General features: G+C 34.6%; 1 protein-coding gene across 7 annotated transcripts in view; it reads left to right on the plus strand.

The window, feature by feature from the left end:
- The window catches only part of MAP3K4 (mitogen-activated protein kinase kinase kinase 4), a 176,181-nt gene that overhangs the window by 100,416 nt on the left and 57,779 nt on the right, over positions 1-17,986 (plus strand). For all 7 annotated transcript variants that reach the window (XR_013159450.1, XM_077120783.1, XM_077120782.1 and 4 more), the window contains exons 4-9: positions 93-335; positions 3,589-3,735; positions 9,840-9,997; positions 13,508-13,624; positions 15,099-15,198; positions 15,285-15,368. Coding sequence is in view for 6 of the 7 variants with exons in the window: in XM_077120783.1 (XP_076976898.1) it covers positions 93-335; positions 3,589-3,735; positions 9,840-9,997; positions 13,508-13,624; positions 15,099-15,198; positions 15,285-15,368 (849 nt within the window). In the remaining variant the exon portion in view is untranslated. The remainder of the gene's footprint in view (positions 1-92; positions 336-3,588; positions 3,736-9,839; positions 9,998-13,507; positions 13,625-15,098; positions 15,199-15,284; positions 15,369-17,986) is intronic.

Here is a 17,986-nt window from a genome sequence, read left to right on the forward strand (position 1 = left end):
ATCAGCAAATTATAGTGAATCATAGTTTATAGCCACAAACTTAGGGCAGTCTCCTATATGCTACTTTAATCTTTGTTTAATTTTTGTTAAAGTTTTCAGAATTTCCAGATTCCATGTGGGGTTCAGATTATGTGCAGTTGTCAAGTTCACCACCTTCCTCTGAGCAAAAAAGCAGCACAGTATCATGGGAAGAGCTGAGATCTATGGATTTACCATCATTTGAACCCGCCTTCTTGGTCCTCTGTCGAGTACTTCTTAATGTTATACATGAGTGTCTGAAATTAAGATTGGAACAGAGACCTGCTGGGGAACCATCTCTCTTGAGTATTAAGCAGGTTTGTGTTAAAGACTGTTGAAAAATATTTGGCAATTATTATATTCTTCTACCGGCTTGTCTATTTTATTGTGAGGATGTTTTTTATAATTGTTGCAAATGCTAAAATATAAGTGTATGTTGGCATTTTTAAGCTTCTTTTTAGGGTAGTGGAAAATGTTCTTTGCCTGCAGTCCTCAAATTTTGTGATTCAACCTTTCTACCACTAAAAGGAATAAAATTAAAAAATATATATTTTGTTTATTTTTGTCCTATTTGAGTTAGTGGAAACATATATATGACTTAAGAGCAGTCAGAGAGGAGATGTTTATTGTTTAAATGTTTTGCTTGAATATGCAGTTGTGTGGTTTAAACAGTAATGACAATTTCTGATTTCTTAGTTAATTTTAGGTGGGATTTTATTCTAGATGCTAGGAGTCTGACTCTGTAGGGGAGAATCCTTCCTTGCCTCTTCCTAGCCGAGTGCTCGTGGTTTACCAGTGATCCTTAGGCTTCCATCTCTGCCTCAGTCATCACATGGCCTGTCTCTGTGCGCAGTTCTCTCTTTCTTATAAGGATACCAGTCATATGGGATTAAGGGCCCACCTACTCCAGTATGACCTCATTTTTTTTGCTATATGGTGGGGGTCACATTTCATTCTTTTTCCATGTGGCTGTCCCATTATTGCAGCACCATTTGTTGAATTTTTTTTTTTTGGGGGGGGTGGAACATGCATGGGTCAGGAATCAAACCCAGGTCTCCCACATGACAGGCAAGAATTCTACCATTGAATTCCTTGCACCCCTGTATGACCTCTTTTGTTTTGTATGACCCAATTTTAACTTGTCTAATTCTATGTGTAACAATCCTATTTCCAAATAACATTATATTCTGAGATACGGGGTGTTAGGACTTCAGTACCGTTTGGGGGAGACACAATTTGACCCATAACAGCTATATATAATAATATTTTCAGATTTTGCAAAAAGGATATTGATAGGTGTTTTGTAGAATGTGCATGTATCCCTTAGGGATTAAAGTACTGGGGACTCCTTGGCTCTGTGAATGACAGGATGGGGCATAAGGTGACAAATATGGGGTAAGGAAGGAGAGGTGAATATAGGTATGCAATGTGTACAAGAATAGTTTGTATATTTGTTTAATTAAGTATGGAAAGAGTAATTAGTAGAGGTCAGTTGGAAATGGGCCTCCTCTCCTTTTTGTCACATCTGTTTCCATCGAGCACCCATCAGAGCTCTGCTTTGACCTCAACTCTGCTTCCTTAACACTATCTTGTTTCTGGTAATCCTCGTACCATCTTCTTTGGTCCTTCTTCAATTTGTCATCCATACTGCAGCTGCTATTTGGGAAGATTTGATAAAATATTTTTTGCTTCTCTATATTAACATTCTATATCTTTTTCTGCTGTTTTGCTAGTTCTTTTCCTAAATCGATGCAAATGTACTAAGAAATGATGATCATACATCTATGTGATGATACTAAGAATTACTGAGTGCATGTGTAGAATGGAATGATTTCTAAATGTTGTGTTAATTTCTTTTCTTTTTTTTGATTAATAAAAAAAATTTTTTTAAATATATATATTTTTTGCTTCCCTTTTCTACAAACCAAATACTTCAGGAATATAACCTGATAAAACAAGGAGGAGTTTACTGTTTGCATGATGGAGTTATTGTGAGGATTAATAGCAGTTATTATTAAAACACTTTGAAGCATGAAAGGAAATATCTAGGTTAAGGTTAAAGTACAAGGAAAATGGGAATTTTGGCTTGAATGTATTCAGAGATTCAGTTATAAGTACCTAGTGACATTTTTAATATGGAAATTTATGTATGTGTAATCTGAGCAGGACTTTTTTTCAATAGATTTAACTATAGGCATAGCCCTTTTGATATAGATACTTATTTTAAAGATCTTTGATGTATTGTTTACAAAAGTAATCCATGTTTATTTTAGAAAATTTGGAAACTATATATAGGATACAGATAAAAAATAGAAATCATCTTTATCCTGCTACTCAGATAACCACTCTAACATTTTAGTGTATTTCCATCCATTTGTTTTCCTATGCATAAATATATCCCACACATACAAATAGATACATAAATGCTATATTGTGATGCTTTTCCCTCTTCTTTAAATATTTTTCAGAAACAAGATTTTAAATTGCTGTAATATATTCTGCTGTATAAATGCATCCTTATTTAGTTTCTCTCTTGTTTTAAATAATGCTGTGATTAGTATTTTTATTTATAAATTTTAGTCTTCATCTCTGATTATTTCTTGAGTGTGAAATCATAAAAGTAAATTATTGTCATACTTTTTAAATTCTAGAAAGCTTGTGCCATTTTACTTTCCCAGGAGCAGTGCTGAAATTCCTTTTGTGTCTTGACTAATATATATTAATATTAACATACTGTATAATATTGTACCCACAGTTCCTGTTGATTGGAATTTTGAGGGTATAATCTCCTACAGTATTATTGCCTAGAATATTATTAATGGAAAGAACCTTACATGTCATTTTATTTCAGACTTCTTTCTTATAACATTACCTCCTTGACCCGTATATTGCTGTTTGGCCCATCTTATTGCTTTGTTTTATTCTTTAACTTCCATTTAATTTCATCAGATTAACCTTGGGGGGTATTTTTTTGTTTGTTTATTTTACATTCTTTTTTGTTGTTTTTGTTGTAATTATTAGAGTTTTCTGACAGTACAGAGTACAATTACAGTACAGTTCTGTACTGTTTTTGACAGTACAGAACACAATTACATAGATAAACCATGCTAAATTTTTATAAATGCTGCCATTCTCTATGGTAAATGGATATGTTTGAATCTTTATCTTATATTTTTGATTAAATATTACCAGTTAATTTGGATTTCTTGCCATATAAATTAGTAGAAAATTTTATTTTAATCTGTGGAATTTATTTTCTATAAATTTATTTTTAGGAGAATATATTTTAGCAATCAGTGGTTACCGTATGGTATTTTTTTGTGGCTTCATACTATAATATTGAATACTTTTTAATTTTCACTGTTTTGTTCTTACTCAAATTGAGATTATTAGAATGTTTATAAAAAATAAACTGGTAAAGATCCTGGGAACTATTTTAGATTTTTTAGAGGCAAGTTTCCATTATTTTTTTTTAGAATTTTTTTGAACTTTAAATGGAAATGCATCATAACTGAACAATGATGTGGTCAAGTTTTGTGAAATAAAGAACTTGTGATTATTTCTTTATAGCTAGTAAGAGAGTGTAAAGAGGTCCTAAAAGGTGGCCTTTTGATGAAGCAGTACTACCAGTTCATGCTGCATGAGGTTTTAGATGACTTGGAGAAGACCGACTGTAACATAGACGCTTTTGACGAGGATCTCCATAAAATGTTGATGGTAAGGAAGAGTGGGAAGAAAGTTATTTTGTGTGTGTATGCATGTGTGCGTGTGTGTCCGTTTGTGTCCGTTTGTGCATGCCCATGCATGTATGTAGCATAGTTGATCTTTTAACCTGATTCTTTTCATCTAGTATTAAGATATTGGTTCTCCTAAATCTACAATTTTTGATAGTCAGTTGTTTCAAGTTAGAAATTTTGACAAGTCTTACCCCTAGTTCATAGGTCAGGATAGTTTTCCTATAGCAGGATGGTCCAAAATAGAATTGTAACCTATTCCTATTTTATCTAGTCTTCTGTCAACAGCCGTTTTTTTTTTTTTTTTTTAATTCCTGGGATGTGTTAGGGACTTGCTAGGCTCTGGGAATACCATTCTGAATAGTAAGAAACTCATGGCTAATAGGGACTGCTCAGAGTAGAAAATTCAACCACAGTGCCTTTAGGGCTAAGGCAGAATTGTGCTTTCAATGCCTGCAGGCATAGAGTGGGGTGATCACAATAGTATGGGGACCTCCAGGATATGCTTGTCATGAGGAAGCTGAAGCTTAACAAATGAATTGTTAGTAGAAGAACCTGGCATATTCTAGAAATCATAAATAGCTTGATTTGATAGGTGCAGACTTATTTTCTTCCTAGAAAAAGGTCCTCTGGTCTTCCCACATGCATTATACTTACTCCATATTTTCCACTCTTGGTACTTTTGCTCATGCTGTTCTTTCTTGCTAGGAATGGCCTTTGTCCTTCTCTGTACATTTAAGAGCTACTTTTTTCAAGCTTTTATTTTTTCTCTAGGAAGCTTTATCTGACTTTTTAAACATCATTAGCCTACATTTATCTATACCTTCTTCTATAACAGTTATGATATAGAAGTACATTAAGTGTACTGTTTAACACTTAATGATTTACCACCTCTTTGTTCTCAGTTTCCCTAATTAGATTAAAATGAACCAGGGGTTATGCCTTGAAATTATTTTGTTTTATATAATGACTGCTAGAGTGTTAATATATAGTAAATACATGTTCATGGTTCCATTAGGGTATGCATATAGTTGATTATATAATATGACAAGTTGTTGAAATAATATAGAAACCAATAATATTTATAGGTATATTACTTTAGAAATACTCTCATTTTTTGTCTTTGCTACATAATCTTTCCTACTTTAATCCCCATAATTTCACAGATAAAGAAACTAGAAATTATAAATGGTTTTAAAATTTTGTACCATGGTACCCTAGAAGGATCAGGGCAGGGGCATAACTTGAGGACTGGAGAACAAAATCAGAGTTTTTGTTAAGAAGAAAAGGAAGAAGAAGAGAATGTTATTGGATTGACATCAAGTTATATTTATCACAATACCCTTCCCTTAAAACTGGCAAAAGGAATGATAAGTAAAGAAAAATTTCTGTGTTCTGTAAAGGAGGGAATTTCACACTATCCATTCTTTATCCCCAAAATTTAAAAAAATAATAAACATTTTAATTATTTGTCTTGAAATTTAGATTAAAATGAATATTGGCACAAAACTCTAAATATAATCTTCCTTAACCATGGAGGGCCCATTCAGTGATTAATTAGAGCTGTGATATCCAGGAGTATGAAAGGTACATGAGAGAAGTAGGAGGAGTCTTCACAGAAGTCCTGTTGTAGACTGCAGATCTACAGGACAGAACGATCATAAGTAGAGACATTTTTATTGTCTGTGACCTAACCTGTTAGCCAGGAAGTCTGTTGAATGAGCGCTATGTTAAAAGAGGTAGGGAAATCAGTGATTAGCAAGATATGCTACAGAGTCTGTGACTTAGTGACTTTATATTCATTGTCCTAATATATGCAAAAAAAATTGAGGCCCTTATGCATGCAGGACAAAGGAAATAATAGAGTTGGTGAGCATTTGAGGTATACAAGCTTCAGCTTCAGCTGTGAACTATCACAGGTTGTCCCCCTTTTTCTTGGCCAGAATAACCAAAAGAATAAACATAATGTATGATGTAGGAACTCATGATAGACTTGAGGAAACCACTTAAAGACATAAAAAAGAATAAAACTTGGAAATGATTAACATGACATAATAGTTGTAGTAGACAAACAGGGAAAACTAGCATATGCATAATTGCTGTCCTTTAGAATAATAAAAAAGGAGAAGGAAAAAAACCAGTTCTCTATTTCACACACATTAGGTGTCCACTGCATATGAGGTGTCATGCTATGTACTGTGGAGTTAATGACTCTTGGAATTTAGGAATAATGGGAAAGTGATTATTAATTAAATAATCAAACAAACATGCCATTGAAACTGTGAAAAATGCTACAAATGAGAAGCCACGAAGTCTCTGAGAAAGTTACATTAGAATCTATCTCAAAGTTGATATGTATATTATGATCCAATTTATGTAAAAATTTTTAAAAATTATACAAGCCATGCTATGTAGCATATATGTATATGTGTATAATAAAAAGCATATAAACTAAAAGCTGACATACTACGTTCATAATTGTTGCCTCTAAGGGAAGGAAAGAAGTAGGACTGAAGAGAGAAACTAAGGAGAAATTACCTTTCTGCTATATTATTTCTTATTGAAAAATTACCTAAAGCAAATATGACAGAAACATTAAAACATACTTTAATTCTGGGTGATATTTGTTAGTGTGTTTTTCTTTCTGCTTCCCTGCTTTAAAATTTAAAAAAAAAAAAGAAAGATGAAAAGAAACAAACTTTCTGACAGAGATGGCAGCATCTGTAAAGTCTCTGGTGGAAAGGAGCATGGCAGGAGTGAAGGTTTAAAGGAAAGCATTTTGAAGGGATTATCCTGGCTACAATTTTTTTTTCTTTTTATTGAGATATATCATATATTCACATGCCATATAGTCATCCAGAAAATAACAATCAGTGATTCACAGTATCATCATATAGTTGTGCGTTCATCATCACAATCTGTTTTTGAACATTTTCATTACTCGGAAAAAAAATTTAAAAAGAAAAAGCATAAAAATAAAGGTAAAACATTCCCATACCCCCTATTGTTTGTTTTTATTTAAAAAAAATTTTTTTATTGAGAAATTGTCACACATAGACTTTGTATACATGGTGCACAATCAGTGGCTCACAATTATCATCAATAGTTGTGTACTTATCACCATGATCATTTTTTAGAACATTTACAACACTCCAGAATAAGAAATAAAATGGAAAAAGAACAAATTCATACATACCATATACCTTACCCCTCGCTCTCATTGACTACTAGTGTTTCCATCTACCCAATTTATTTTACCCTTTGTCTCCCCCCATTATTTATTTTTTTATTTTTATCCATATTTTTTACTCATCTGTCCTGGATATGAGGAGCATCAGACACAAGGTTCTCACAACTACACAGTCACACTGTAAAGTTATATGTATCTTTATGCAGTTGTCGTCAAGAATCTAGGCTACTGGCACACAGCTCAGCAGTTTCAGTTACTTCTCTCTGGTCACTCCAATACACCATTAGCTAAAATGGGATATCTATATAATGCATAAGAATAAACCTCCAGGATAACCTCGACTCTGAAATCTCTCAGTCACTAAAACTTTGTCTCATTTCTCTCTTTCTCCTTTTGGTCAAGAAGACTTTCTCAAACTCTTGATGCTGGGTCCTGGCTTATCTCAGGCTTTCTGTCCCATGTTGCTAGGGAGATTTACACCCCTGGAAGCCATGTCCCACATAAGAGGGAGGGCAGATATTGCATTTCATATTTTCTATATATTGCATTAAAATAACCTCCAGAGTAGCCTCCCACCTCTATTTGACATCTCCTAGCCATTGAAACTTTATTTTTTGTTTCATTTATCTTCTACCCTTTGATCAAGAAACTGTCTCACTCCCTTGTTGCCACGGCCAGGCTCATCCCTGGGTGTCATGTCCTATGAAGTGGGGAGGGCAGTGAGCTCACCTCAAGGGTAGCTTAGAGAGGGGAATCTGGCTGCGATTTAAGAACAGATTGGAGGGGTCCAGAGTAGGTGTGCAAAGACTTCTTAGAAGAGGCTATTTCGGTAGTACATCTGATAGTCTAGATTTAGACTGGTATTCATATGTTTAGAAAGAAGTGTAAAGATTCAAAAGAAATTGAGGATTTGAAATTGGCAGGTCTCAGTGACCGGATATGGGGAAACTTGATTGCTGGATGTTAAGCTTGTACAGTTTAGGGGAATTGTGACGATTATGGGTTCATTGAGGGTTTTTAAGGTTATACAGAACTGAGATCAATTGGAAAATATTTAGATAAGGGTATGAGGATAGTGATTACAGTAGTAGTGAACAAGTGTGCTAGAAAGAGGAGAAGGGGGTTTTAGTACTTGGTAATTTGGTGATTTTGTGGGGATGGAGTAGTTATAATGACACGGCCCAAGATGAAATATAGACAGAAGTAGAGACAAAGCTATTGGAAATGAAGATTGTCTGGGAACTAAACTGAAAGGGTGTTAAATGGGTCATCCACATGGATATGAAGTCACAAGCCATGTTGGCTGAGTCTGGGATGGAGAGAAGACTAAGTCAGGTGTCAGTCTGATGACTGTTCTACAGCCTAATGAAGGTAAATGGGAATCCATAGATGACAGTACAAAGGAGCAAGACAATGGTTCTTCTGATGACCTCAATCTTAAAGGAGTAGTGTGAAGTTTTTGTTTTGTTTTTAAACTAAGAATGTGTAGGAGTATTGGTTTGAAAGTGGTGGGAGGGTAGCAAGAGGATATTGACCATTTGCAGACCTTGAGCTTGTAATGAAACAAACAGTTGCCCTTGAGAGAAGTGGTATCTTCAGGAGAAATCCAGGTTTCAAGGAAGTCAAGGATATGAGGGAGCACTTGAAAAAATAAGAGGAGATTCTGTGCCCGTTATTTAAGAGACTTGTTTCATTTGGAGAAGAAGATAGTAAACTCATAAATTGTTGGTTCCATGTGCACAGCTATTTTCATAATGGATGCAGGACTGCCGATTCATGCTGCACAGCCTGGATGATGGAGGCTCCAGAAGCGTTCCAAGATAAATAATAGAAGAAAATGTTCTCGAAATAAAGAAATGACATGAAATTGCTTTTTGAAAATTATTACTGGATCTCAGAAAAAGTTCATTCCAAACAATGAACATTTAAAACTGAACCTTGGTGAAATAACTGACGTCAAAGTAAAGAAAAGGAATCTTATAAATATCTTAGCAGAGAAAGCAAGTTGCTTACAAACTGTGGGGGAGTGGTGGCAGTGGGAGATGAGGCTGGAAATTCAATTGCTAGAAGAAGGTAGTGGAGTCACGTCTTAAAAATTCAGAGGAAGAGAGCTTGTGACACAAATATTTTATACCCAGTCAAGTTAACTTCTTATTAGGGAGAGAGCTTGTGACACAAATATTTTATACCCAGTCAAGTTAACTTATTATTAATGGTAGTTTTTTTTGTAGTATGGCAGTTGAGAACCCATCTAGAAAAAAAGTACTTGATAGTAACCTTATTAACCAAAGATAAAATAAGAATTTGGGAATAAGAAAGCTGTTGTGATAGGACTTGTGGTGGGCATGGACCCCACTTCAGGACAATTGGATATATTGGTTTTATGTCATAATGTGTGTGTCCTAAGCTTTCAAAATGTTAAGATTTGTCATAAAAATCTGGATGTGGGAGAGGGATGGTAGGAAGAAATGTACTCATTTTCTCTTCTCTGCACATAAAATACTGTCTCAAGTTACAGTATGTAATTATAACAAATAAGGATCCAGCCTCTTAAAGGAACGATTTTACAATTAATAAGGAAAATTTCTGGAAGCTATTATTTTAAATCTTTTTAATACTTTTTGTCTGTAATTGTGATCATTTTAGTTATTTTCTTACAGATTTGGAGGGGTTGTGAATAATGTATTAAAGTTGTTGGAGTTGAATTGTGTACTTTAAAAAAAATCTTCATTTAGACATCAGCTGACTATAGTGAACAACTTTGTATCTCATCGTTGCATGTTTTTAACAGTTTCTCTTCAGCCTTACCCTTTGATTCATAGCTATCATTAGAACATAGGTGAGAGTTTTGAGTTGCTGAATTCTGCTCTGAAATATCTACATTTTTGTATTTTAAGGTATATTTTGATTACATGAGAAGCTGGATCCAAATGCTACAGCAATTACCTCAAGCATCCCATAGTTTAAAAAATCTGTTAGAAGAAGAATGGAATTTCACCAAAGAAATAACTCATTACATACGGGGAGGAGAGGCACAGGCTGGAAAACTCTTCTGGTAGGAATCCTTGGGCTTCTGTATATAACTTCTTCACTTTTCAGCCTCACTCCCAATTTGCTCACCATATTTCTCTTATACATTTAAGTGTTTAATTATATTAAAATTACAATTAGTCATATTTATTAGATGCTCCCTCCCAAAGGTTAGAATCTTAGAGCACGGGTTCTCCTAGGGGACATTTGGCATTATCTGGAAATATATTTGATTGTCATGACTGGGAGGGTGCTAGTGGCCTCTAGTGGGGAGAGGCCAAGGATGCTGCCCAAAATCCTACAATGCACAGGACAGCCTTCCACAAAAAAATTATCCATGTCATAATGTCAGTACTGAGGTTTGAGAAACCAAGCCTTGGTCATATTTAAAAAGGAGCAGAATCTAAGTTCTCTTAAGAGTAGAATAGAAATGCATTTATCAGTCTTGGTGGGGACATGCAGGGACTTTGGATGCATGTATTTTCATAGGTACTATTTTGGGACTGTAATGCTAATCACAGAATCCCTTTAGAAGCAGGTTTATATATGGGGAAAGAACAAAAATGTAAACCAAGGATAGTCGCGAGGAGGGAAGTGTGGTTGCTGATCTGTTTGTTCCAGAAGATCAGTGAGATGTCTTGAGGACAGGTCTGCAGAGGTTGGTTACAGGGTGCATTTTAGTAGCCCTGGCTGGTGGCCACTTCCTCTGATGACTCTGACTCAGGGTGAGGATCAGTGTTCCTCTTTGCTTTAGATTCTGCTGTTCTGTGTGTGCTGCCTTCTCTAACTTGCCTCGTCATTCATTTTATTCCTTGTCTTCTTTTTATAAGGTTTTTTGTACGAGGCTCATGCTTTTTTCCTCACCCTCTGTTGGCATTTTCTAAGACTTTTATGTTGAGCACTCTTCTAGCTTTAAAGCCTCATTGATCTCAACTCCGCCAAACTCTGCCATACTCAATATCTGAAAATTTTGTGTTACTCTTTGGACTCTAACCTCCAGTTCTGTTTTGTGTCTTCTTTATCTTTATTTTGCATGAGCAGTAAACTTGCTCTAACGCTCAGTCCTTCAGGCTATAATCCCCCATCTGATTGCCCTTGCTTTCCTGTTCAGTCTGGTGCCCTAGTCAGTCTTTTTAAAAGAAATACATTCACTGCCATTTTCAAAATTTCTTCCCATCTTAATCTTTCATAGTTCTCCTTTGCCTGTAGTACCTTCTGTTTATATTTTGTGTCTAGACTTTTAAATTTAATTTGTTAAAGAAATTAAAATTTTTTTAAAAATCCACAAATGTATGTTATCTAATTTCAGTTTACCTTCATTCCCTCATGTCAGTTTTTATTTTTTGTTTGTTCTTCACATTTCGTATAGTGCAGTCTCTACTTTTTGTAGTTTGCTCTAGTCTCATACCTTTGCCTTTGTGCTCCTTGTTTTCAGAAGTTCCCAGTGTTTTCTCACTGTGTCTTTTTCTGGGTCTGACCAACTTCTGCTGTTCTAGTTCAGAACTCCATTGCTTCTCATCTGGTGTAGTAGAGCAGCAAATTTCTGCTTCACATGCTATATCTTCTACATTCACTCAAACCTGAAATTGACCCCTGACTGCTTCCTTTCTCTCACACAGGATCTCTGTATTGTTAGGCTGTCCCTTCAGAGTATATCCAGAATCTGACCCCTGCACACTACGCCACATTACTCCTTTAACCAAGTTGTCATTTTTCTCCTGTTTTATTGCCATAGCTCTCTAAGTGGTCTTCCTGCTTCTGCCTTTATCCGTTAGCTTATTCTCAACACAATAGCCAGCATGATGTTGTCCAGGTGTACATCAGACCATATTTCTCTCCTGTTCAAAACATTCCTGTGCCTCCTTTCTTATCCAGGAAAAGCGAGTGCCTAAAAATGGTCCCAAAAGCCGTGCCTGAAAATGGTCCCAAAAGCCTGACCATCTCATTTCTTATATTTTTGCTCTTATTTCCTACTGTCCTCTTCTGTGCTTGCTCCACTCAGTCACGATGGCTTCCTTATTGTTTCTCAAAGGCCAGCACATTCCGGCCTCAAGCCTTTTGTCCTTGCTGGGCACTCTGCTTGGACTGCCCTTCCCCGGTTATTTCTGTAACTCATTTCCCAATTCCCTTAAGGTTTTTGTCCACATATACCTGATGTCCACATATACCTGTTATAGTTCTTAGTATACCTTAATTGAAATCCTTACCCACAAGTACTCCTTAGTTTTCGTCCTTGCTTTGTTTTTCTCAATAGCACTAATCAATATCTGAGATACTGTTTATTTTCCTTGTTCGTTTTGTTTATTGGTTTACTTTGTCCACTGCAGGAATTTTATCTGTTTTGTTCACCATTGCCTAGTACATTATAAGCACTCAATAAATATTTGTTGACTAAATCCATCCTGTATAACATTTTACACTACCCTTTTTAAAAGCATGTTTCTAATCTGGTCACTTTCCCACAATGTTAATAGCTCACCCTCTTTGCCTACCAAATTCAGATCAAACTAAATTTGCCTACCAAATCAAGCATGACATTCAGTGTACTCCACCAAATGGCCCCACTTTGGTTTCGTAATCTTATTCCACCACCCTTCTGTAGCATAAATACCCTCTAGCCCTTTCAGATTGAATTATTTCTTTTTTCAGGTATGCCTCTTGCTTAACACATCTTCTTGCCTTTTGATCTTGTTTATTGTTCTTCTTGGACTTTCCTCCTCCCTTTTCCTTTCTCTTCCTTCTAATTCCCTATTCCCATTGTCATTTTACCTGCTAAAATGCTGCATTTCCTACAACGCTATAGCAGTGCTTCCTGTCCACGAAACCATGCTTGGCCCTTCAGCTGAGCGTGACCTTTCTCTGACAATCCCCCTAGCACTTAACGTTCCTCCATATCTGATATTTCTTTAATACTTACCTGCTTTTCTCTACTACAAAGTCCTTGCCTTGAACATTGTACAATTGTATAAACTGTCGTTGAATTTACTACACCTATTTATATTTTATACATTTATATGTAATATATAAAATTATGCATATATTTAGATTATATATGCAACAAGATATGTTGAGTATGTAGAATATTCCATGTTTATTGACTATAAAAAGCTGATTGTGAGGGAAATGTTTAAAAACTGTTGCACGTGAGGAATTCACTTTGGTTTTGTATGTTACAATTTGGTTTATTAAGCTTTAAAAAAATCTTTCCTGTATATGTATTTGAACCCATTTTATACTGTTTCAAACATCTATTTAAGATAGAAATGACATTTGTGTGATAATCACATAGCTACTCAAATTTAAAGAATTTTATGGTGTATAATGAAAAACTGTGGAAATAGACAAAGGTCAATACATAAATTGAGACTTCTACTTTTATACATTAATCATTACTAAAAAAATTTGTCATTGTTGATGGCTTTAAGCTATTGAAGCATTAACTCAACCTTTTAGTTAGTTTCTCATTAAAGAATTAGAATATGAGTGAAGAAATCTTTTCTTCTCTGTTTTATTTTTGTTATTTTTGTTCCCTTAGTGACATTGCAGGAATGTTGCTGAAATCTACAGGGAGTTTTTTAGAATTTGGCTTACAGGAGAGCTGTGCTGAATTTTGGACTAGTGCTGATGATAGCAGTGCTTCAGATGAAATAAGGTTGTAGTTATTCTTTCTTTTCTCTCCCTTCTTATTTCATGTGGATTACTCTTGGCAATAAGCCTAGAATGATCCTTATTCAAACCAAATTGTGTTAAACCTTGAAAATGTTTATTTATTTATTACTGTCTCGTCTTTTCATATGCTCTCTTGGTCATGGTTTTATGTGAAATTTTCTTTGTAGGTGAACTTAGAATTTTTTGAGCCTCATAAAATGGTGCTTTAGAGAAAGGGATAGATAGTTTAAGTTGAATAAAGGTGAGTAGAACTACCTCCACTCACATGTTTTAGAATGTCTCTAATTAAACATTATTTTTCTGCCTTTTAAAACCCCCATAGCTGTCCATTAATGTTTTAGTGATATTTGGTACATTTTAATTGTTTTTATGCTTAGCTTATCCCTTCTATTGAACTTTAAATCATGAAACCATGGCTTATTCATCTATTACATTTTCCGCAATTCATGTAGGTGATATTTAGGTTGAATCATGTGAAATTACTATTTTTGTGGTATGTGTATCAGGCATATAGCCATTTTGTGGCCATATATCAACGGTTTCATGTGATTCAATCTTAGCAAATACTCAAGTAGAATTGATTTCTCTAGAGCTGAAATGTTTCCTCTCAACCTCCAAAATTTGATAGATAACAAACACATTTGGCTTTCAGAACATCTGGTGTGTCTTTATGCCAGGGTTAAGGAAAGAAGTTCTTATAGATTCTTATCTGGAAGAATATTGAATAACCAAGAAAAGGAATGAATCAATTTGTAGGTCTTGCAGTTTTGAGAGCTAACATGTTGAATTCAATATTAACATGGAAATTCAACACCTAAGATAGTGACCTAGAGAATGGCTCTTATGATGCTCCAATTGGCTGGTCTTACCAGGAATGTATCTCTAACAAGTGAGTATATACACAGTGGTGTGCTAGAGCTGGCTTTTATTGGCTTGAGAGCTAATTGTGTACATGTCTTCCCAACTCCTTTCTCAGTAATGTCATACTAGTGGCTTGAATAGCTATGATGGGAGTATCTAGCCCATGAAAATCAAATCACCAGAATACCACAGAAGGCAATAATTTTTAAAGAGTCGATCATTAAACATCAGCATACCACCACATATATTCCTTTTTAATTAGATTATATGCTGGAAATCAAAAGCTTAACTCAAACTCTAAGAAATTAGCAGAATAAAATACTTAGAATATTGAACTTACTGCTATTTAAAGGTTATTTAATGTGTCCTACTTATATTTAAAGAACACAAATATTTTCTAGAAAACTGCAAGGAGCAAAATTCTGAATGTTTCAGAAAACATTCACAATAATTGCTTGCTCCCATTTAAAAAAATATCCTATAGTCTTCATTTATTAATACAATTTGAAATGTGCTTCATCTTTATTGTTATATATATCTCTCAGCTCTGGGCTGTGCCCTCGTGTATTCTAACTGTATTTCAATCACCTTCCCAGGCGATCTGTAATAGAGATAAGTCGAGCCCTGAAGGAGCTCTTTCATGAAGCTAGAGAAAGGGCCTCCAAAGCACTTGGATTTGCTAAAATGTTAAGAAAGGTGAGTTAACGTTCCTGTTTTTTTTTTCTTATTTATCTTTTATTTTTTAAAAACCTAAAGAAGTTTCTTTATAACTCTCATCCTAGGACCTGGAAATAGCAGCAGAATTCATACTTTCAGTCCCTGTTAGAGACCTTCTGGATGTTCTGAAATCAAAACAATATGTCAAGGTAAATATTTAAGATGGTATAATGGAAATATTTGACCTTTCCTACTTTTCTCTAAAACAGACAGACTCTTTCTTAAAGATTCTGGTAGTAAATATTTCAGGCTTTGCAGGGTGTACGTTGACCCTAATTATTACAGCACTGTCCCATAATTTCCCAATGAAATAATTATAAAAAACTTGACTATTAACTTGTTTTAAGAATGCATATAGGGTTGCAAGGGTAGTTCAGTGGTAGAATTCTTGCTGGCCAAGTGGGAGACCCATGTTTGATTCCCAGCCCACACACATCCCGTTCCCCGCCCCCCCCACATTGAGAAGATTCAACAAATGGTGCTATAATAATGGTATAGTCACATGGAAAAAAGAATAAAATGTGGCCTCCATCATACAGCATACAAAAAGAAGAATGCATATAAAATAATCAAATTCTTACTTTAACTATTTAATGTATTAATTTAACTAGACATACATATTTTTTAAAAATATTAATTTTGAATAATGTTTTTCATTATTTCCTAAGCAATTCAAACTTTTTACATCAGTCTTTGAAATCCTGATGTATGCATCACCAGACCCACTTTTTGAGGCATCATCTTTGCTCCCATTTAAGTTGGTTGAAATTTAGCACTTCGACGATTTGTGTATGATGTTGTCACTGAAAATTTTATACCAAGCCCACAATATTATCCCACCCACATACCTAATGTGGGTATTTGTGACCCACACAACATAATCACATATGCATTCCTTGTTAAAATGATCTTTAAAAGACTTTGTATGATAGCCTCAGAATAACTAGTGAGTCTCCATTAACTTTTTTTTTTTTGCCTTTTTTACTGTGGTGACATTCTGTGAGCATTCCAAAATAGCATAGACTGAGGTTGTTTCAGGTTGACTTCCTCCCCTTAAGTATGTTTTCTTTGTTTAGAATAAAAGATGTAAGAAAGTACACTAGACCTGTCCACCGAAATATATTCCTAAACGCTCTCTCCTCTCCTCCATCCTTCATACTAGTGGTTGATCTCTGCACTGCTCTCACTCCCTACCCGTACTTGTCTTTCTGTAAAGGCCCAGACAATAAATATTTTAGGCTTGTGGGCCACATATTCTATGCTGTAACTACTTGATTCTACTATAGATGCTTTTGCAGCAATATGCTTGTGCAATACAGAGTTGTCACAAACCTTCAATTTGTAAAAAAAAAAATGCAGTATCTGCAAAGTAAGTAAAGCACAATAAAATGAGGTAGACCTGTATAAACTAATGGGTGTGGATATATTCTAATAAAACATTATTTACGAAAACAGCTAGCAGGTGAGGCCCCCCTGTAAAATAGTGATTTTTTTCCTTATCACATCTCTCATAGTTCCTACTTTCAGATTTTAGCTTTGTGTACAAGAAAAAGACTAAGCAGATGAAAATGATTTTCCTTCTCAAATTTAAAATAGAAAATAAAAGCAAGAAGCAAGTACATTATTAGAAATCTGAGTGTACTCATTTGTAAAAATGCAAGGAAGAAATCATGCATGAAGGTTTTGTAAGAAAAGGGGGTTATTAAGAAAAAAAAAAAAAAAGTACGGCTCTGCCGTCTTTCCCAGTTGGATTGCTGTCTTCTAGGGTCAGGGTAGTGCAGTGGAAAGAGCTTGGGCTTTGGAATCATTCAGAGCTGGATACATATTTTAACTAATGGTAGTTATTTACTGTGTCATCTTGGACAGCTGCTGCACTTTGAACTTCCATCCTCTTCACTTTCCTTCTTTTTCAATTCTCTTTTTCTCTTTCTATTTTTCCTGGGTTCCTTAATAATTAATGTTGGAGAAAAGATCAAAATCCTTTTTTTTTCTTCTAAGTATCAAACTAATCATTCATAGATTACATTAAATCTAATTAGTGTTTTCTTGTTTTCTACGACTTTTTTGGTTGCTGGCTCCTGAGGATATCTTCTTTTGCAAAGAGGGAAAGAATAATATATTTTTCTTTCCCTGGTTAAGTTGAAACCAGTAATCAGAGAAATTTTTGCTGAATATAAAAACAATAAACATTAATAGGTAAAAACTAATATAGAGAGTTAGAAGCTCTAAGTGTTTTTTGAATAACATGACATTAGCCATATCTAGATTTTTTTAAAAAATTAAAAATCAGGGAATTGTCAGAAGAAATGGAATATAATATAATTGAAAAAGAGCAAATTCCTGTAAAGAAAGAAAAAAAAAATTAGTGTTTCAAAGGATTGAGATGCAATATACTTTGTTTTTTAGTATTTTATTTTTTATTATTATTTTTTTGGATGCATGGTCCGGAAATCAAACCTGGGTCTCCCGCATGAAAGGCAAGCATTCTACCACTAAAACACCCATGCACCTTAGCCGCAGTATACTTTAGGAAAAAAGAGAAAGAAATGCTTAGTAATCTCAAATTGACCAAACCCAGATTGTGTCTAACTTAATTGGTATTTACTTTTTGTTTTAAATAACTTTTTCAGCTGAAGGGTTTTGTAGACTTGTTTGAGACTGAAATTACATTGGCATCATACAGCTCCAACAGCACACTCAAAGGTAGTCATTATATACGCTCCTTTGTGAGTGGTATTTCATGAAGTATCCTTGATGGAAAAAAAAA

This window comes from Tamandua tetradactyla, chromosome 11, assembly GCF_023851605.1.
Source record: "Tamandua tetradactyla isolate mTamTet1 chromosome 11, mTamTet1.pri, whole genome shotgun sequence".
Taxonomy (NCBI): Eukaryota; Metazoa; Chordata; class Mammalia; order Pilosa; family Myrmecophagidae; genus Tamandua; species Tamandua tetradactyla.